Source organism: Akebia trifoliata, chromosome 14, assembly GCF_017979445.1.
Source record: "Akebia trifoliata isolate Shusen 1 chromosome 14, ASM1797944v1, whole genome shotgun sequence".
Lineage (NCBI taxonomy): Eukaryota > Viridiplantae > Streptophyta > Magnoliopsida > Ranunculales > Lardizabalaceae > Akebia > Akebia trifoliata.
In genome coordinates, this window is record NC_141388.1 from 7,754,419 (window position 1) to 7,776,462 (window position 22,044).

Here is a 22,044-nt window from a genome sequence, read left to right on the forward strand (position 1 = left end):
TAGACAGATTTGAACATCGATAAAAATTTATCATATGACTAATTTATGTGGCATGTATGAATAACTCCAAGACTCATTAAACATGACATCCTCTTTATTATAAAGAGCCTGATCACAAAATTGGATCCAACAGACTCTTTACTGACAAATGTTGAAGTAAGGAATACGAAAATCGAGAGACTCGTTACATGTAGCGAGGCGGAAAAAATATTTCCTTACTAATTTAGTAAGTTTTGAAGGGTCATTGAGGTTGCATGGATTATCACATTGACAATCAATCTCAACAGCCTTCTCAACTTTATGAAATAACTTGCATCCACAAAAAAAACAATATATATATATATATATATATGGGGGCGGTTCAAGGGCCATATGAGAAAACATATGAAAATACTTTCATTTTTCAAAATAAGAGTTAGAGGTTTTGGATTGAGCTGATTTTTTACAATGATGGTCACTATGATGAAAAGATCATCCTCACAAAAAATCAGCTCAATCAGAAACTTTTAAATCCATCAAAAGTGATTTACAAATTAGTGATAAAAATTGATAAAAAATCGACGATCCACATTCTAAATCACTTTTAATGGGGTTAGAAGTTTCAGATTGGACTGATTTTATTTTTTTGGATGATCTTCCCATCATAGAGATCATCCTCACAAAAAATCAACTCAATCCAAAATTTCTAACCCATATTTTAAAATTTTATTAAAAACGAAAGTTTTTACATATGTTTTCTCATATGGCCCTTGAACCTGACCCTATATATATATATATATATATATATATATATTATTTTTTTCAAATTTCTTAATATTTCATTATCTAGAAACATGTGGCATCAGATCATGTTTTTAGATTCCAAAATTTGATGTCAAGACTTTAATTACAATTTGATTCAATTTTCAACAAATGAAAGATTTGTTGAGCCTCTCGGAGCACCTAACAAAATTTGAACTGGCTAAACTAACATTTGTCAGATTTGGACAAAATATGCTCTTTATAGTAAAGAGCATTGTTGGAGATGCTCCAAGTCTCGAGGATGGCTTAGACCTTTACAAGTTAGTTGGCCTGTGATCTATGACCTAAACTCAAACTCTCAACAAGAAAGACACACGAGTGCAAATTTCCCGGATCTGTTAAAGTATAGTCCCATCAATATAGAAATTGATTTATCTATCCACCCAAGGAGAAGACATCTAAAAATAAACACTCCAAAAGCAGAATGATCGAAGAAACAGTAGTGTGTCCAATTCAGAATATGGTTGAAAACTCACTCCCAAATTAACACAAACCAACAAAAGTTGCTACTGCTACTAGCTAATTTTCACCTCAATGTCATATATCTCATTCAACCACCCCTTTTGTACCTTTCCTCTTGAAACAAGACCTAAAAGCATTAAGTAAGAAGCTTTTGTCCCATACTGTTTAGTCCCCTCTAGTCAATTGCCACCGCTGTGCTTTGCCTTTGTATGAGCTTCTACAGCACTATCTGAGTTGAATTTCCTACGTGGAGAGATCAAAGATAAGTACGCACAATGCATAATTAGGATTAGCATGGTAAAACGAAAGTACTTCCACTATTTATACAAAATGAATAATAATACCTGCTACAGCTCTTGCACTGGATTTGACCAGTAGATTTTGGACTCTGTTGCTTTGCCTTGTCTTTGTTTGCTGGATTCTTTTTAGGGTAGGGAGTATCTATATGTACAGCGCCCTTCTTTCCATCACCACCTAGAAATGATTGATTATTTAACAATTGAACCAAACAAAACTCAGTTTTGAAATATTGACTAAAACAGATATGGTTGAGCTTTCCAGATGTAACACGTTTGAGATATGGTGGCTACATACATCTTCATGTATGTAAATGCATAAAGATTCTTCATGTAGTATCTTCCAGAAGAAATATATAGTCCCGACTGACATAGAATTGGCCCTAGGGTTAGATTTGGATCACTCCTTTTTAAACTTCAGGTCCAAACACCAATACACAGACTACAGGACTATTTACTATTTCCAATATGGAGATGGGTGTCCTCAATGGAATGTTGAAGTTGAGGGTCTTGAAAGAACAAGAGGAAGACCGAAAAAAAATAAGAGATGGGTTGATAATGCAATAGAATTTACAGAAGACATGGCTTTGGGCATAACTAACAGAGGAAAAGAATTCATACAGCTAACCCTACGTTTTGGGATAGGGTTTGTGCTTGTTCCAATGCCTTGTGAAACCCTATGCTGAAAACCAGCAATCTAAGTCATACCCAAAATAATGATTACAAGCAAGAAAAAGGGACCAGTAGGGGATCACCTGTCTTCAGAGGTGTAACCAGTTTTGCCTTTTTCTCAGGAGCAGGGGTCTTTGTAGCTGATTCTGCAGGTCTCTTCTTGAGTTGCTCAGCCTTCATGGAAGAAGAGAGGAATAAACTAGTAAGTTACGGTCAATGGAGAATGATTACATTGAAGGCTTCACGACATTTCACCTCTTACTATGAAATGTCCACCAGCAAAATTTAACAGGGAAGGAGTAAAAACCTTCATAGGTGGTGTGGGTTCATCTTCCTCGTCAGAGCTTTCATCATCATCATCCTCTTCATCACTTCCATCCTCAGCACCAAGCATGTCCTGAACAATAGTGCACGGTAAAAAGCAATGAAGAGATCCTATGAAAATATGATGGATGAAGAATGCAAAAAACTTAAAACACCCAAGTATAAAAACTATATTATAGCCCAAAACATTATAAATAAAATAAAAATGGAAATGTTTTGTCCTAGCCAAATGAAAAATTGAGCTTGAAGGCAATTCACATTAGGGGCATGCAGCGACATTATTCGCCCACCTACATGAATCCTAATAATCTCAAAATTAAAAATAAACCTTTGACAAAATGGCTCACTTAGTGGTAGTTGGAAACTGCAGGGAATGTAAAGCATCAAAAAGATCTCCACATGACATGAGAATCTAGTTTCAAAGATTGTGTTGCAAGATTATAAATTAGATCTTTTTATCCTCCAATAGAAAATGGAAACATAAGAAAGATCTTGTAGAAGGTCATCAGCATCACCAAGAAGAGACTCTGGAACAATATAGTTGGGTTCTCATCACACCTCAAAAAATGGCTCCAAAGGGCCCCAGCTTGAGATCTCCCTGAAGCTCCAAGATAAGGAGCAGGGGGCATCACTTGTACTTTGTTCCCAAGAAGTCTGACATTAAGGCAGATGTCCTCAGGGTTGAAAAGGAAGCATCATGCAGGCAGAATGTCCCACATTCCTGAGGGTGCTGGGATTTTTGCAGGGGATAATGATGATCTTAATAATATTGAGTTACTGTTACTTGGTATTTGGGTCTCAATAGTTTTGGCTTTAAGATAAAATTTTTAATTTAAGTTGCACTAGTAAAGATATTTTCTAGTTGTGTCAATGGAGAGATCATTGACTTGCTTGCTGCCCTTGGCATGATCAACCACCCTGCTGTCATTAAGTTGGCTGAACTCACTCACACCCCTGTGCCTGCTTTTGGTAGAGGGAGTGCTGGTGTGCCCATATACTTACACTAAGCTTTTTTCCATCATTTAGTAGTGATCATAATAGGGGGTTAGGATTTTTGTTTCGGTTTGTATGTTTGTTAGTGTTAATTAGGCTTGGGTCATTGATAGTTTTGGCCTTAAGATGGAGATTTTACTTTGAATTGCAGTTTTAAAATATCACTGCTAGTTGTTCTGATGGACAGATCTGAAGTTTTGCCAGTTACAACTATGTTAGGCTTTAGACAAATTGCAGATATAGGTGGGGTTATTTTGTGTAAGTTTCTGTGTGTGCATTTGTAAGTGTTCATGGTTTTGATTTGGTAGTGATTGTTGTAGGAAATAAGTTCTTTCTTGGATATGCCTTGGATAAAAAATAAATAAAAATAAAAAAAATGAATGAAAGAAAAAAACAAAAGAACCTGAATTTTCTGAGGAAGAATACCTCATCATCAGATTCATCGTCCTCAGAATCATCCTCATCTTCATCATCATCATCATTATCATATGCCTTGGATTTACCAGCCTTGTCCAGCTCCACCATTTTCATCTTTTGTTTAGCTGCAGAAGAACCAGGCTTGGCAGCAGCATCAGGCTCAGGTTTTCCTAAAAAATCAAATGGATACAACACGACCAAGATTACAAAGCTGGAGAAGTGTTATTAAGAAAGGGGGGAGAAGTGGAAATACAGTAAAGTTGATTGGGTAATATTGGAAAAGGAGAGAAGAAGAAAGATAGGAGTATTTTTGGAAAGGGGAAGAGAAAAGCTAAGACATGTCCTTGAGATACATTGTGTATGGGTGTAAATCTTGAGACAGAGAGTGGGACCCACTGTTGTGTTTTATTATTACATATATAGTCAGGATATCTTGATGGAAAAAACACATGATCCCAACCATTTAACACAAAATCCAATGGTTCAGATTTATCCTCAGGATGAGTATCTCCGAGATATGTGTTGTCAAGATACATATAAATCTCAACTGTGGGATATTGTTGGGATCATGTGTTTTCTCATGAGTCATTCTTCATGAGTCAACGGATCCCAACCCATATAAATATATATAAATATATATATATAAAAGTTCCAAGTAAAGAAACAATAGTATCCTACCATTCTCAATAGCATTGAGTGGAAGATCCTCTCCAGAATCAGAATCTGGAAATTCACATGATTAGAAATAAAATTAATCAGTCGTAACAATATAGATTTGAAGGGGATGGGCAAATGGAAGTAAGAGCAACTCGGATTCCAAGTAATACCAGTAAAGTCATTTGGTGTGGCGGAAGATTCCAAACAGTCAAGGGAACCAAAACTGAAGAAAACAATTACCAGAGACAACTAAAATTTTATGAATATATTAAATTACAAGACCTCAAAAACAATATATCTGACAACAAAACAATCATAAGGATATTCTTCCTCTACGACAGATCTGTAGCCACAGAAGTACACGCTCCCATTTTTCCAGTTGTGCGAGAGTTCAAATCCTTTCTCAAACACCAAATCATAAGATATTTGAGGGCACTTCTCAGGGGAGAGTGTTCCCAGGATAAGCTTTTCACCACCAACTTTCACAAAAAGGACTATTGATTCATTTCCTTTGTCCTTCTTTACCTCACCAAGAGATGCCTACATGATGAGAGTATTCAGTACATTTTAACAACAGAATACTTACTTCACTAAATGCAATAAACAAACACTGATCTATTAGACAAAAGTTGTAGGTCCTTGATAACCTGTGAGAGATGCAAAATCCTATCTCGTCCAGGTTCAACCTTAAGGGGCTCTCCTGCTTTTACTTCGACACCTAAATCATGACAAATCAAGACTTTAATGCATCTAGAGAAAGTACATCTGAAAATAAGACTAACTGAAACTAACAACATGATAATATATATAGATTTAAAGATGATAGGGAAGAAAGAATCAATGTTACCCATTCAAAAAAGTTAATTAAAAAATAACAATAAAACAAAGGAGCTTTACCAAGTTCCAGACAATTCTTTAAAATGCAGTTACCTCATTGAAGATTGGCTCTTCACTACTTCAGCAATGAAAAGGGTGGTTTTTTTATTATTTATTATTATTATAAATTTTGATTCAATTTAAATTAGAAAAGAACCCATTTGTTACATATGTAAGACCGAAGAGAATCAGTAGGTCTCTCTCTCTCAATGAAGGGTTGAAATCCACAAAATAACTCGGCTACCCAAAATCATGTATACATCGGCCAAATCATCATGTCACCCTCTCATAACAGCCCCACATTTTTCTTTCAAAACCATTAGATTTTAATTTTTCAAAGAAATATTGACCAAATTGATAAGTTGATGATCACTAACCTACACGTCGACTCAAGACATAATAACGTTCAACCAAGTCAGGTCTTTATAGATACATATTCAGAATGACTCCTTCAATTCTAAACATATAATGGCAGAAGAATCCAAAAAAAAAAAACACAGCATCATCAACTTATCAACATTGCAAGCTAACAATATCATCAGGTCTTGCTCGGTTCGATTATTATATCCAGATGTCTGTAGTTTTCGGAGACTGTTAGAGATTACTAAACAGCAGAAGTAGAAGCATAGATCATAGAGAGACCTCACTCACACATAAGAGCACACACACGTGTACAAATCTACAAACTTCCTTTTAAACAACCATCCAAAATCAAAATCAACATAATAAAAAATCAAAAAAGAAGATAAAATTAATAGAAGATGAACCTTGGGAGACGAAGAAAACCATTAAACTCGAAAAAATCTAGAAATCTAAGAAGAATCACACATAGATCACCAAATTCTTACCCCAAAACTCCATAGATGCAGACAAAAATAGCGATTTAAGGAGAAAGGTTTGGGAGGATTTCAAGAGAACGATGAACTCCAAAAGGGTAAATGAGATTTTGAGGGAAGCGGACTAGCGGAGACACTAGGGCTTGGCGAGTGTGCTGGCATTTATAGGGTTACGATCTTATAGAGCGCGTACCATAAACGTTTGTTGTGTGGTTGATGATTTAATAATACACGTGTCGTTTGGTCCACGTGGCCCACCGAAACCTGGATGTTTCTCTCACTTTTGGTGGACTTATGGTGAACCAAAACAATCAAGCACATTTTATATTTATTATTAATATGGACGATACAGGGAGAATATTTCTCGAGATTCCAACAGAGACAGATTCGTGATGTAGTATGAATTCCTAGGAAAACCAGGTTCTAATCTCAAACGATGTTTGATGTCGAGAATCAAACATACGGCTGAGATGAGAAGATATTCCTCGGGATTCATTACATCTGAACTCATTTTGTTTATTTTTTCCGACTTTCTACAGAAATTGCGAGACTTTATCAGACCAGGAGCCTTGACACCATTACCTAAGAGACAGAACGAATCACAGAGAGAGAAAAATGGATTTTGAATCTCTTCTTCATGCTCTAATCCCTTCATGGAGCTCAGTGAGTAAAAAAAAACCCTAATCAAACCCTAATCAACTTTCTTTTCTGAAAAAAATCCTTTTTTTTTTTAAATACGAAATTTCAATCTTACTGACCTGTTCATCTTCTACCCTAGGTGGTTCTTCTTCTTTCCTTTTTCCTTTACTTAGGGTTTGCTGGATCTCTTCTACCTGGTAAGATCGTTCCTGGTGCGACACTTTCAGATTCTACTCGACTCCATTACTGCTGCAATGGTTAGTTCATCCTACTTAATCTCTCTACAAAATACAAATTTGACATTTTGACTAGTTATTGTAACTTTTTATTTATGCTTCCATTGAACTTCTTCACTGATAATCGGATCTGAAATTAGTCATTTTCTGAATGTTTGAGATCTTATCTGCTCTAATGTCTCTGTAAGCGTTACAATGTTCTTACATTGTGGATTCCTTCATTGCCAGGCTTGTACTCTCTTCTTCTGCTGGTTGCGCTTCTAGGAATCGGATTTGGAATGAATTTAATATCGCCTACGGTCTCTACATCTCTATCTTCCTCTGACTTGCAGTATTTTGAGTTAAAAAGTAGTGAAAATTATAGTGTCTTTTGATTTGTGTGCGGGGTTGGAATTATATAATTAGAGTGATTTCAGATGATCGCAGACAGAGGACTTGAGCTGCTTTCTACAACTTTTGCATTCAGTGTTCTCGTAAGTTCAATTTATGTATTTCATTACTATTAGAATCAAAAAAGAATTTCTTATATAATGGACGGGATTCCTGTCTAGCGTTGGGTTGCTTTTTTAAATTATGATCTAAAATGGGCGTGATTCTGCTAATAAGTTTAGATAATGAAGTTAGTGAATATTACCAAATCCATAAATGTGAGTTATGAGGCAAGGGAGAAGAAAAGCTTATCAAGTTGTTTTTGTTTGGTACAGAGTATGAGTTAGATTTGAAAATTGAACAATTTTATGTTTTGTTATAACCAGACCTTTGTATATATATATACACACATCAAACAAGGGAAAATTATGCAAAATCCTTTGAGAAGGTTATGCCAATAGTTTCACCAAGTATATAACATTTATTAAATGTGAGGGAACTGAAATGTAAATCTTATCACTATTTTCCCTAAATCCAATTGGGTGAAACATCTAGAATTTGCAAAAAATAATTATACTAATCTTTTAGAAGTGGTAATGGGAAAGTTAGTCAGTCGGCGCTGTCAAGATATGGGGTTTTTCATCACCAAGTATATACATTCACATTTTTCATGTAAGAAGTAATGGTTTGTCTTGATATGCTATTTTCTTGTGCGAGTAACATTATTCGGCACTAGCGACTAACCCTCCAATTATCATGTTACTAGGGGAAAGCCTTGTGAAATATACGTGATTCTTCATTGGTAGAACTGCTCTTGAAATACTAAAATATTATGAAATGCTTTTATGGACTTAAACAATCTTTTAACTATTTTTATATTTCATTCATAGTCATAAAAATCCATGTTTATAATGGTACTAAAAGAAGTTCGGAGGTTAAAGCAATTATCAATTCTATAGTTTGATAAAAATTGTATCAACCTAAGCCTCACTTTTGAACTTTAAGGGAGCTTTTATCAATCAGCATCTGAAGAGGTTTATGGTACTACTTGGGATCGGTGTGTATGGAGGGATCTCAATGATTCAGAGGTTGCTGTGATGGTTTCTCTCAGTGTTGTCAAAAGATGTGTCTAGGTCTTGCTTTGGCCTCCTAGACCATCCAAGTGTCTAGGCCTACCTGCTTTAAGTTGGGTTATAAAATTTTGGGTTAAAATTGTAATTCTATGTAAATTTTTTTGTAAAAATCATGGTAGAAAGGGTCTTTATCAATTTTAGAACTTAAGGGGTGTTTCAAATATTCACCAAAACTTGGAGGGCATGTCTAAATTAGACCGCTTGAATATTCACGATTACATGTTTTTATTTTACTTACATGTTAGTTCTGTTGACTTACCAGCTTTGTTGGTTGCTGGTATCACCTTTGTAATGGTACATTTATACTTTTTTTGGATCGGTTTTTTGTTCTTTTTTCTCAACCTAGCACTTTTAACAACCTTGGTGTCTCTCCTTGAACGGATTACTGGTGACCTCATCCCCTATACAGGTCTGGCTAAGAGAGGTGGATATGTTTTTGAATGATAGGTTTACAGTGAGATCTTTTTATAGGGAAATAGAAAAAAAAATCAGTAGCGTGTTTCATCCTGAAGACTCATTAGACTGGGAAAACTCAATTTTTTGTCTAAAGTAGCTTTCTTTTGTGATCCATGATGTCAGATAATTTACTCACCATCAATATAGGCTGCGTAATTCTAAATAGTGCATCAGCTGTTTTTAGTGAGGTTGTTTTCTCCAAAAATCAGGCCTCAAGTCATATCACCATATGGGCTCACATAACCTTATAAAAAAACCATGTTTGCCAAAACTTACTAGGAATGTGCATGCGTGCATGTGTTGTACAAACACTCTATTTGTTATTTACTTCTATTTCTCGTCTCTTATTATTTTCCAAAATTTACCCTTTCCTATGGGTTTTTATCAGAAAGTGCACATTGTATTGTTCAACATGTACCATTTTTGCACCACGATTCCTAAATTTTACATTTGATTGCAACTGTGGCTCTCAGTCACATACACACACTCTTAGCCTCACGAGTCTTGATTCCCTTTAAAATTTCTTCCTCTCTATTTTCTTATGCCAGGTGACATTGGTACTTTACATTGTTGGTTGCAAGGCTCGTGACCAGAGTTCTTCTTTAAAACCGCATGTCACGGGAAACTTAATTCATGACTGGTACTTCTGAATAGATCTCTTAATGTCCTGCATCATCTCCTATCTTTTTGAATAAATTTATAGGTTTTATTCAGCTGACCCCAACTTTTTGGGATAAGGTTTTGATGACGATGTTGATAATCCTATAGTTAAAATTTCATGCCAAGTGTATCAGTACGTTTTTTCAAATAGAAAACTGGAATGTGGAAAGCTATCTCAAAATATTATGCCTCAAATTCTAGTAATTTATTCCTTGCTGCAATGTCAAGCATACAATCATCTAATCTTCTCAAGGTAAATATTCATCGGATTAGATTCTTGGATCACCAGTTCCAAAATTTGGACTAAAATGCAGAAATGGTTCAAAGTTCCATTTCATTTCGGTTGAAATTGGAAATGAAACATTGACCCCAAGACATTGAGTATTTTGAATGTCTCGGAATGTAACCAATAAAATTCTGATCATTTCCCAATACAATGTGCTATCAATTCAGCCTAACACGATAAATAATCCCATTTCAATTTAGTGCTTGGCAATATGATGGGATACTTCGGTATCTCTTATTTTGCCATTTGATCTGTAATAATGTTAGTGTGTTGCTTATTTGTTCCACTTTTCTAGAGCATCACACCTTTATCTTGCAATGATCCTTACATCTTTGAAAGCGAGATATGGAGCTAGATCTTTGGAAAAAAGGAATGTGAGTGTGATTGTGATTGGAAGCACACTAAGATGTGCTAAATGTAACTTTGATTTGTTTTGGTTAATGAAGTTCTAAAATATGCTTTCATTGAGTTTTGAACTCAAGACTTCCTGCATAGTGTAAAAACAATTCATATACAACCGCATGTCAAAATTTGAAATGCATGATATTGTGATTTGTGACCGAGTATACCAAAAATAAATATGATATCTTTTTAGATAGTTGTTTGTTCTACCAACCTTCCATGGCTAAAATCATCTTGAATTTTTGTATCCCCCTTCATTTTCCTTACATGAGTGTCATTTGGTCTCACTTCTTTTCGCTGTTTCATACTTATCTTAGGCACCTTGTAGTTGTGCTGGACATCGCCACATACGTTCATGTCATTTAAGTTTCTTTTGCTTAGTATTTCAGCGAGTAGACAGCTGCTGGAACACTTGTAATTGCAGGTTTTAGTACTGGAAGTTTCATAAATTAGTATCTCATTACCATGCAGTGGTTCTTGTTGGTTCAACTAATTGACTTGAATTAAGTATTTGGTAATGATGCCTTCAGGAACAAATAAATTTATGTCAATATTGTTTTCTTTGTTTCCCTATTGAATGCATCAAGCAACCATCTTGACTGTTATGTCTACTATCTTATCCAATAGGTGGTTTGGGATACAGTTGAATCCTCATTTTATGGGAATCGACCTCAAGTATGTCTTCTACTTTTTATTTTTCATCTTCTGGTAAATTTTAGAATTGCTAACTACATGTTAAGACTCCCTGACATTTAGTTTTATACAAAATAGTTTCTTTTAAATATGCAAAAGTGCCAACTTGGTAAAGTCTGTGGATATTAAAACCACATGCCTGGGATCAAAACGCTGCCTTCACACTTATTCCTATTGAAAGAAAAAAAAAGTGCGGAAGTAGTGATTCTTTTCTTTCTAATTACAGTTAGTTAGTTTGTTCAATAAGAAATGTAGTCAAGTCTGTGGCAACTCTTAGATCACCCAATCTGTTAAATTTGGCTGTGATGATCCTTTACTTTCCAGACCCATCAGTGCAGTTGAACTTTTAACCTACTCCAATTCTACAGCCATAATTCATCCACCAGACTTAGATTTGTGCAAGATGTACAACTCAAGATTCAAATGTTGATCTTTTTTATTTTTCTGTTGATAGGTTTAATGTGTAAACTCCAATCAGCACGCACACACACAAACAAATAAATAAATAAATACAAGAAACAGAGGTTTCGAAGACCTACTAATAATAAAAGCTAACAGGTCAACACGAAGGAGAAGAAAGAAGACAGAACACGAAAGATGGAGAAACAACAACCAGTTGGAATGACACCACAACCTCCCATCTAAATACAAAATCATCAAACAACAAATCCTTTATGTCACAATGGAGTTTGAATGATAGAAACATGAAGCTCTTCTCGCTGAAAATAATATCATGAGTGGGCTCCTCCTTACTTGAAAAACATTCCAGTTATGTTCTTTCCTAACACCCGCAACTCACAACAAATGATAACATTCTCCTTGGGTTCCTACCCCTAGCCAAATAGGTCTAATTATGCTGAATTTGAAAGGTAATCATAGCAGAAAAAGGAAGGGTTCGATAGAGGCCAAAGAGATAAAATAAGTAAGACCATGGTAAATCACAATGAATAAGGAGATGGTTTTTGAATTTTTCACTGGATTTGCACATACTATCATTTTCCTTCGACTAATTAGGTGATTGGTTGTCAATATCCTTTCCCCAAATGACCAAAGTTGGAAAGGGTGCATTATAGAACAATCCAACACGGAGTGAAAGAATCACACTAAGAAATGAACATTTTGACCTCTTCCAATTGCTTTTGTCATCGTCCACATTATTTACAAACTCAGATTAACTATAGTGAATACATTGTCGCATCCCACAACCAGAGGGAAAATTGATGTCACCACTATCCCACCTTAGATTCCTACTCCCGTAAAATCACTTCTCTTTAAATATAGGATTCCTAGATTTCAAACCTCCATAACCACTCTCCAGAGAGAGACACAAACATACCCAACCCTCCCTTTTCTTGGGGGAACCATCTTCTAGTTAATAAAGGGTACTTGTGGTTGCCTTCTTTGTCTTTCCAAAGAAAATCCATGGTTAATTTGTTTGGTCCTTTTCATAACCCGATAACACACTGGCAATTGTTGTGGACCTAAATTCATTTATAATTGCTCTCTATAAACCATGTCTCTGACATTGTAGACTATGTTGGCTAGGTTGATTGGTCCTCCTATTTCAAAATTGGCATCTCAAAATGAAGTCCCATAATAGAAGAATCCTTGGCTGGATATCTGGTTGGAACAAAACAGTAGGGTCTTTGAAGAGAAGGAGTATCCATTGCACGAGGTTCTTGTATCCATAGTGGGGCTAATCTTTTCTTGGAGTAGGATCTCATTAAAAAGTTTAGAAGAGTCTTTTTTGAAGATTTTTTGTTTAAGTGGGATCTCATCTATGATGATTGAATGCTTTTTTTTTTTTTTTTTGGCCTTTTGCTTTCTTAGGTGGCCGCCCTAGTCATTTCTATCTATCCAAAAAAAGAAAAATTGGTCCACTATTCAAATAACTCATTTGCAACATTCTTATCACTGGTAAACATGACATAGAAGTGAAGAGATGTATTATGATGTGTATGTTCATGCTTACAATATGACTGGTTGTTTCTTCCACAGATTTTTCTTTGTTAGAGCTGGAATGATGGGATGGCTACTTATCAATCTTTCAGTACTAGCGAAAAGCATCCAAGATGGCAGCGTGGGCCGATCAATGATCCTTTACCAGATTTTTTGTTTGGTAATCTGAATATAGTATTTTATATTATTCAATTTTGTGCAAACATTACCCCTTGCAAATTTTGAAGTTTATTTTTGTATTCTTCTTCCTTTTCAGTTCTACATTCTAGACTACTTCTTTTATGAGGAGTACATGACCTCTACGTAAGTTGACTACCTTTCCTATCCAAAAAATAATGTTTTGCATCTACCTTTTTTTTTCATGTGTGTGATAATTGGGCTTCTGTTTATCTAGAGAACCTTTTTTTTTACTTTACCATTCTCTAAATTATAGAGGATTATTTGTTCTAACAGTAGTGGAAGGTGCTAGCTTGCTAAGTTGGTTAGGTATGTGAACACTAATACCTCAATCTAGATTCAAAGCCTGCAGTCACCCACTAACAACTAAGCATTAACTCACCTATCACCGGATGGGGCACTGTAGAATGTCTTCAACTGTAACTAGTGCAAAAAAGACAGACTCAACTGACTCCTGGTGCAAAATCATAGTAATTGGGATCTCACTTGTCACACTATATTTGTTTCTCACACTAGTTACTACTACAGCATTTTTTCCTATTAATATCAATGTATTTTGTTGCGACTCCTTTTTCCATTATACCCAAATTATCAACTCTTTGGGGTCTCTATCTTGGTCTTTTTGAGTTAATGTATGGAGTTCTTTTTCCTGAAACTTCTTTTCTAATAAAATAAGCTCGATGATTAATCTCCTTGGCATGACGTAATACTTTTTCTTTGATATCCTTGTTTATTTCATAGTATTTCTCAGCGTATGATCCCATTAGTTGTTGCATTTTGGTCCATTACTCTCCCTTGTGCATGTAAATAGGTATTACAGTTCTTTTCTTCCATCATCCAACATTTTCTCAGTTGTTAGATTTTGTTGAACAATTTAGTTAATGAGAACAACAATCCAATTTACTCATGCATTCCGACCCTCTATTTCGAATTCATATGAACCCGAAGCCCTTCTTATCTTCATCCTTGTCCAAGCTTTCTTCACTGCTATAGCCATAGTCCTAGGGTATTTTATACAATCTTGGATCTCTCAAGTCTCAAGAATTAGCTTTGCTAATCCTAAGCTTGCTACCTCCCATGTGGTCTTCATTTTGTAACTGAAACAAAATGCTCCTCCACGTTTCCTTAATCTACTTGTCCCTAATAAGATCTTTCAGTCTTCACCCTAAATGCGCCCCAACTTGATTTGGTTATCTAGTTTTCCTCTCCATTTTTGCAAGTTTATAATTTACTTTATCATTTTCTTGTTGGACCCTTGTGGCTTATAGTGCAAATCATGGTACATTTGGTGTTTGCCGCTACTTTCTTTGCTCCCTTTTTTGCGCATTTATTTTTTTGTTCCTCACATTTAGTTCAGTACGAAGTCCTGTCCATGACCTCTGTTTTTTATGGCCTGTTGGATTTCACTCAACCACCAACTTTCTTTCTAGGAGTAACTTTTCTCTTTAGAGTTGCTTAATGAAATTCTCTTAGCCTTCAATACAATTAACAATTTTATGACATCTTTCTAATTCCTTCATTTAAATTCGACCTACTATTATTGGTAAAGTGGTTCTTGTTATCAATCATGAAGGTCAGCCTACGGCTTTGTATATACCGTTGTCTGCCAGTGCTTCTTCGATTGGATTTGTCTTGATAATATTTTCTTTTCTAAATTCTGCTCATATGTTTATAGCCAGATTCTTTCCCTGGGTGACCTTAACATTATTTTGTGTTGAATGTTAGGGTTGCACCAGGTTGGCAGCCATTAAAAAACTTGTGGCAAATATCTTCCCTGAATTTTGATGATCTATATTGTTAGCCTCATCAGAAGAGAAAACTGTGGTGATTAGCTTTTTTTTTTTTTTTTTTTTCTTTATGTGTTTAATTGATACCCATATGAAACCAGATAATACTGATATATAAAAAAATATGAAACCATGTAATAGTGCTTCAGAGCATTAAATTATAAAAGATAATTGGTAATTGGGTCAGTCCACACCATTAGAGAGTTGAAATAGCACTTCAGTTGAAGCAATTGCTTCTCTGTGATTTTGTTGTTTGGTTTACTTCTTATGAATGTAATCAAGTTTCTTAATGGACAGAAATGTGTATTTTCATCATTTTCATTTTTTCATTGCTAAAGTTTGTCAATTTCATTCAATTTATGTCTCTTCCCAAGCTTTGTGTTGGCTCCTTGTCCTTCCATTTGGTTTCCGTGATGTAGTTGGTTCTATCACCTGTATGTGATTATATCTTCAAAGCTGATCCGTTTTTGTGTGGTTATGTTTTATAGATGGGACATCATTGCAGAGAGATTAGGCTTCATGCTGGTATTTGGTGATTTAGTGTGGATTCCTTTCACTTTTAGCATCCAGGTATGTAACGCTAAACTAGAAATTATATAGCTCAACAAATTGTCTTTTTCATAACATAAAAAATTGAGACACTTGATGATATCTGATGCTTTTGTGCTTGTTTTACCTTCCTTGGGTTAGTGAAGACCTCTATGCTATTGTTTTTGGGGATATGTCTATGTATGTGGTCTCCCTATGCTTGCAAATGTTTGTCAAGTGCTTTAATCACCTTAGTGGACTCTATTGCTGCTACAGTGAACAGTTTATAAAACTGGAAAAACATCTTCCTTTAAAAGTACATTTAGTTGGAGATCACTGTCTCAGTTTTTGAGAATGGGGCTTTAATATCTATAGTTACACTGTATGTCATATCTATTACATGTTTCACGAAACTTGAAATTCTAGGGATGAGTATTTTACTTTTTTGACAATAGCTGCAGATTGATGATGCTTAAAGGTCTTATTTCCCAGTGATATTTCAGTGTTACCTATGGTTTGCCCATCAGCTCCAATGCAACTTAATGCTTAAGGCTGATCCTGGGACTTTGCTCTGGATTTGGTTAGTTTGAGTTCTCGTGCATTGGAACTGATGGCCATGGACACGAATCCATTAGTATGGAACATTTTATGTGAAATCCCCTAGTATATGAAAGTGTGAAAAAGTTCAGCTTTTTCAATGTATCTTCTTTTCAGTTATCTTATAGATCATCCGTGTTTTTCCTTAAGCTTCTTGTCATCTCCATCAGATTCTTCCTGCAATTTTTGTTCCAAGCACTTGCTTTGTAATGCTGTAAGATTCGTAGAGTTTGTTAGCCAAAAGGTTTCTAATATGTGCATTTGTTTTTTTAACTTCCTTCTCGAATCTAGAGAATTTCCTTTTCTTGGTCAATCTGTCACAAAATTCGCTGAATAATGTTGAAAATTTGGAAAAAAAAAAATTAATTGCTGAAAATCAGCCGAAAAAATAGCCAATTATTTTTTGAAAAAAATATTGGCTATTTTTTGGAGTCTCTTTGCTCTTTTTTACGGCCTACACTTCCACCCTTAATTTTCCCAAACCTTTCCTGGATTTGTTCATATTAACCAAACCGACCCCTCCTCTCCCCAGTGCCAAGTAATTACCAAATCTGGACTAGTTTATTATGTCTGTAACCATTCCGAAATTCATTTAGCAGCCATTTTTCCACAACTGTTTTTTCATTCCAGAATGTTACCTCTTTGTCATCCTGACTTGCTGGCCCTTCTTTCCATTCACCTAGAAAGTTGAAAGCCTTGGATTTTTATAACATTAAGGTTTGTGTTTGAAACATCCTATATTCTACTGTAAACAACTAAAAAATCTTTTTCTCATATGTCTCTTATCCTTTTGATGCTTTGCCTGGCTTCTATTCAGGCTGTGTGTCGAGACAGAAAAATTAATCTACTCATGTCTATGGATCATGTAAACCCTCATGTCTGTGTCCAATAGAAATATATGTAACGAGCACACAACACTTACAGGATTTTCACCAAGTCAGACACATCTACACACGGAGTACACCCTTCGCACTTATCCTAACATGTGAGTTAGTGTCAGCCTTTGTTTTAATGTTTTTCGATAAGATAATTTATGGAAGAGGGTTGGTTTAATCCATCCTACATATAGATTAAATTGTTAAAACACAAACATGATTTGTGATTAGAATTCTATCCTTCTTAATTGTTGGCGTGTAGAATTTTTTATTATTTTACTTTTCATGTATTCTATCTTTACTTTTATTTGAAACAAAACCTTGTGTTTAATATAGCTAAATATTATATTGTAATACATGTATATAGATGTGTAAGCCTTTTGAGCATCTCAAGGGCTCCATATCAGACACCCATTATCTGTGTTGGACACCGATACACGTGCTTGTGTCCTTCCTACACAGATAGACATTTACATGTTGATTTTTTCCTGGTACTTTAGTGCATTGTAAGTTGGATCTAATATGTTGAAATTTTTTCCTTTTGTCAAGATTGGGATTTAAATCCTACAAATATATTGCCTTTCATTAACATATGAGGTTTATTTAATGTTGGAGTGGGATTTTAACCAGAAAATTTCATATTTTCTCTCTTTGTATATGAACTGACTAAGATTGTGATGACCTGGACATTTGTCCAAAGATTGAAACCCCTTATAAGGTGTGGGATCATACCACGAACATAAGTAAAGCTACTAGACTATTCAATCCCTTACATAGAATCAAGGTCTCCTAGAACACAAGACCAAACGTTCAAAGGTTCCATGAGTGCTTTTTTTTTTTTTTTAATGAGACTCACCTGTGGTTAATGTCTTTCCCAGTACTGGCTTTCTCTCTCTGTTTCCATCCGTAGTTCACATCCTTCATCTTTTTGTTCTCACTGATATGTAGTTTCTGCTTCTTACAAAATTTCACCCTTCAGCTTCTATGCATGCTTTCTGCAGTCACCCTGCTCTGCAGGGAACACTTAACATAGTTTCATTTTTCTGTACCTGTAATTCTGAAGTATGCACTTTTATAGCTTTTGAGATTGAATTATTTATTTATTTATTGAAATACCTTTTGGGATGGTACCTTTAGTACTACAAAAATCTAGTGCAGTTTCTTCTATCATTTTTCACTAAATCTTTCAGATGATAAATAATTTTGTATTTGATGCAGGGTTGGTGGCTTTTGAATAATAAAGCGGATCTAACAACAGCTGCTGCTATTGCGAATTGCTTAGTGTTTCTGATTGGGTGAGTTCATCATATTATAAATAGTTCACAGTCGACACTTCACTAATATTAAGTTTACCTGCGTGAAGAGCACTAATCCATAAATCATGCAGGTACCTGGTCTTCAGAGGAGCTAACAAGCAAAAGCATGTATTTAAGAAGAACCCTAAAACCTCCATATGGGGTATGCCTCCAAAAGTAATTGGGGGAAAGTTGCTTGCTTCTGGTTACTGGTAAGTTTTTGAATATATTCCATTTCTTTCCAGGAAACTGTTACTTCAATGTTGAACTTTTCTGGTTGTTAACATGTTCGTAAATATAATGCAATATGAAGTGAGAATGAATGCAAAGGCTCGAATGTTATGCATCATGCAAACAGATAACTGATACAATTATAAATATGAGTATGGTATATAGTTAATGTGTTACTTAAATATAACGAAGGAACTATTGAAAATTCTAATGGAGAAATAAGATTCATATTTTTTCAACCCAGTAATTGGGTTTTGGGATAAGGTGGGACGATGATGTTGAAAAGCTATTAAAAACTCTAAGAAATGAAAGAAATCCATAATATACTAACCAATTGAATCGATATAAATCATAAAATAGTAAGGAGTAGGATTTGATTCAAATCACTGGATTGTAAGATTCATAAAGTTTTTTCTTCGAGTGAAAAATATCTAATATATCTAATTACTCCATAATTCAATGATATTTTGAACACTAAAAAGACCTCAACGACCTTCAGTGAGAACCAGCTTGCACTAGATGCCAAACAAATGGACAAAAGTACAGTAGTACCTACATAGAAACAAAAGAGACATACAAAACTGCACCCCAACTATCACGACATTAGTCTTTCAGAAATTATGGGAAAGAGTGATGAAAAAGATTAAGACAAAAAACAGAGATATGAGATAACCAATTTGTTTTTATGTTGAGGAGGTCAATGATCAGGGTTATTTTACTTGGATGACATTTTAGATAAAAGAAGAATGATCTACATATGGATTTTATTGACATAGAGAAAGTGTATGAAAAAGTCCCTTGATAGTTAATTTGGTGAATATTGGGAAAGAAAGGAGTCCGAAGTAGATATTCTACATAATTAAGGTAATGTAAGGAAGTTGTGATTAGGTGAACAAATGATGACGAAACAAATGAGTTCCCAGTTGCAATTGGTTTATGTCAATGATTGACTTTGAATCTTATTTATTTTCTCTAGTTATAAATGAAGTAATTTCTCATATTCAAGAGCAAGTCCCTTGGTGTATGTTATTTGCAGATTGGCCCATCGTTAATTAATGAGTCTGGAGAGGAATTCGATGCAAAACTAGAATTGTTGAATACTTTGGAATCCAAGAGCTTCTGAATGAGTATGACCAAGATGGTATATGGAATAGCCAACCCCAAATTTTGAGGATAAGCCTTTATGACAATGAAGATGAAGTATATGGATTGGAACTTTAATAATGAGACACATATTAAACATGGGGGAGAAGAGGATATTGAGATGGATGATTGAAATGGCTAAGATATATTTAAGGGATAGTCAATTAGAAGTGATAGGGTCATGTGCAACTAGAATCAATCATTGTCACTTAAAAAATGACCTTGCAAGTCCTCTGAATAGAGGAACAAGGTTTGTTAGTCGCACCAATTATTCTGTTTAGGACAAAGAAAAAATGCATATGTAGCACTCATTGTTTTCACCTAGAAATTGTGCTTCATAAGATTCAATCATGCATTTTTTTTTTTTTTTTGATAAGTAGAACTTTTATTAATGGGGGACAAGGGGTACTCAAAACATACAAAGAGAACAAGATGAGAACAAAAAAAGAGAAGACTCTTTGTGAGGCTTTCTCGGCCTCCTTGTTTCTTGTTTTCCCTCTTTTTCAATATATTATACTAATAAAAAAAAAAAAAAAAGAACCAAGAAAACAAAGAGCAAAGCATACTACTCCCTAGTACCAGAATCCCATCTAAAAACAAAATCTTCAACAAACAAAAAAAAACACCCCGAAATTCCTTGAACTGCTTGCACCAAAAAACAACAAGCCGACGATGTTGAAGATAATCTCTTGTAAAGTGCTTTTCCTTCCCATCGAAAGTCCGGGAGTTCCTCTCTTTCCACAAGCCCCAACAAATTGCAAAAGGTGTTAAATGCCATAAAATCCTTAACTTAGCTAATACCATTAGAGGGAGACTTCCAACCAAATAAAAGAGAAAGGACTGGATGGGGTTGACACCAAGAAACTTGAAAAGAGGAAGGAAATGAGACCAAATTGCATAGGCCAACTTACAATGAATGACACTTTTTATGGGACGATTTGCAGTTGATTGTTATTGAGAGAATATGGACAATAAGGACATAACATTAATACCGATGGTTAGAAATCACGATTTGATGGTACCCTAAAGGAAATGTCCCATGTCAAATATTAAAACAATTGGATAATGGAAACCTCAAAATCTTGTTGGTTAGATTTTTCTGGACCACTTGTTAGATGAATAGAGGAGATGGTTGAGATCATTCCTTCATACAACCATGTGTCCTGACATCATTCCTTCATATTTGTCTACAATACTGACATCTCGTATTTACCGTTCTTTGCATTCTCTAACAATTTCATCTCCCACAATGTTTTTTTGGTTATTTTCCTGACTCAATAAGATATTTTAAGTATTATTTGTACGTGTTCCACTTCACACTTTTCAATAGGTTTGGAATGCAACATTCCCTGCTGAAGTCCTTGAAACTCTCCCTTATTTTGTTTCAGGGGAGTAGCCCGGCACTGCAATTACCTTGGTGACTTGCTGCTTGCACTATCCTTTAGTTTACCATGTGGTGCGAGGTAAGTCAAATAAAATTAGTTCACATACTGCATTACATGATAAAAACATTTTTAAGATTTCAAACCATTTTGCAGTTCCCCTGTTCCATACTTTTACCCGATTTATCTTTTCATTCTACTGATCTGGAGAGAGAGAAGAGATGAAGCTCGGTGTGCTGAGAAATATAAAGAAGTCTGGGTAGAATACTGCAAGCTCGTTCCATGTAGAATATTTCCATATCTTTATTGAAAAAATCACTCAAGGGTGAACATAATCCATGTCTAAGTAAGCCAATTTTATTTAATGGTACAGTTTTATGTGACAAGAACAGATTTCTATTGAAGAGAGGATTGTATTTGTAGGAAGAACCTATTGGTTCTTATTTGTACATTATATGTATCTTTTGACTATTGTGTTTATGTCATTTTTATATCCTTGTGGGATGACAAAATGCTTTCTTCCAAAATTCGAAGTTTTCATCTTGGGACATCACTTCGGTTGTTGCATAGAAAATATAGTTTTTCAATCCACATCATCTTGACCTTTTACTTGCTCTTTTATGCCTTTGAATTGCAATGAAGTGCTCATTCTAACTGATGTTGGGTCTTCTTCACCCACACTTATTTTCAAGATTTGTTAAGGTAGGGTTTGTGATCCCAGGTCTATGGTTTTACCACAAATGTAATTTATCACCTCGCCAACGTGAGAACTTCGATGTTGGTATTGGTCTTCTTTGTACATTATCAAACAATCTCGAATGGTTTCCTTTGTTTTATCTCCTATGAGTTATTTTTAAATTCT

The 22,044-nt window shown here is 35.0% G+C and overlaps 2 protein-coding genes across 2 annotated transcripts; one reads left to right on the forward strand and one right to left on the reverse strand.

The window, feature by feature from the left end:
- Window positions 1–1,200: 1,200 nt before the first annotated feature.
- On the reverse strand, window positions 1,201–6,500 carry LOC147385966 (histone deacetylase HDT1-like). Its single transcript, XM_086422115.1, has 10 exons — window positions 6,347–6,500; window positions 5,270–5,340; window positions 4,947–5,162; window positions 4,793–4,808; window positions 4,644–4,688; window positions 3,975–4,135; window positions 2,539–2,628; window positions 2,315–2,405; window positions 1,608–1,737; window positions 1,201–1,506 (listed from the first exon to the last, which is right to left on the reverse strand). The coding sequence occupies exons 1-10, from the start codon at window positions 6,357–6,359 to the stop codon at window positions 1,443–1,445; spliced, it is 897 nt and encodes a 298-aa protein (XP_086278241.1). The 5' UTR covers window positions 6,360–6,500; the 3' UTR covers window positions 1,201–1,442.
- Window positions 6,501–6,844: 344 nt separating this feature from the next.
- On the forward strand, window positions 6,845–21,694 carry FK (Ergosterol biosynthesis ERG4/ERG24 family). The gene is made up of 13 exons (XM_086422114.1): window positions 6,845–6,997; window positions 7,113–7,230; window positions 7,438–7,508; window positions 7,626–7,682; window positions 9,716–9,807; window positions 11,143–11,190; window positions 13,207–13,327; window positions 13,424–13,470; window positions 15,620–15,701; window positions 18,350–18,426; window positions 18,519–18,638; window positions 21,189–21,263; window positions 21,339–21,694. Exons 1-13 carry the CDS (start codon window positions 6,950–6,952, stop codon window positions 21,490–21,492), a joined length of 1,110 nt encoding a protein of 369 aa, XP_086278240.1. The 5' UTR covers window positions 6,845–6,949; the 3' UTR covers window positions 21,493–21,694.
- Window positions 21,695–22,044: the final 350 nt, after the last annotated feature.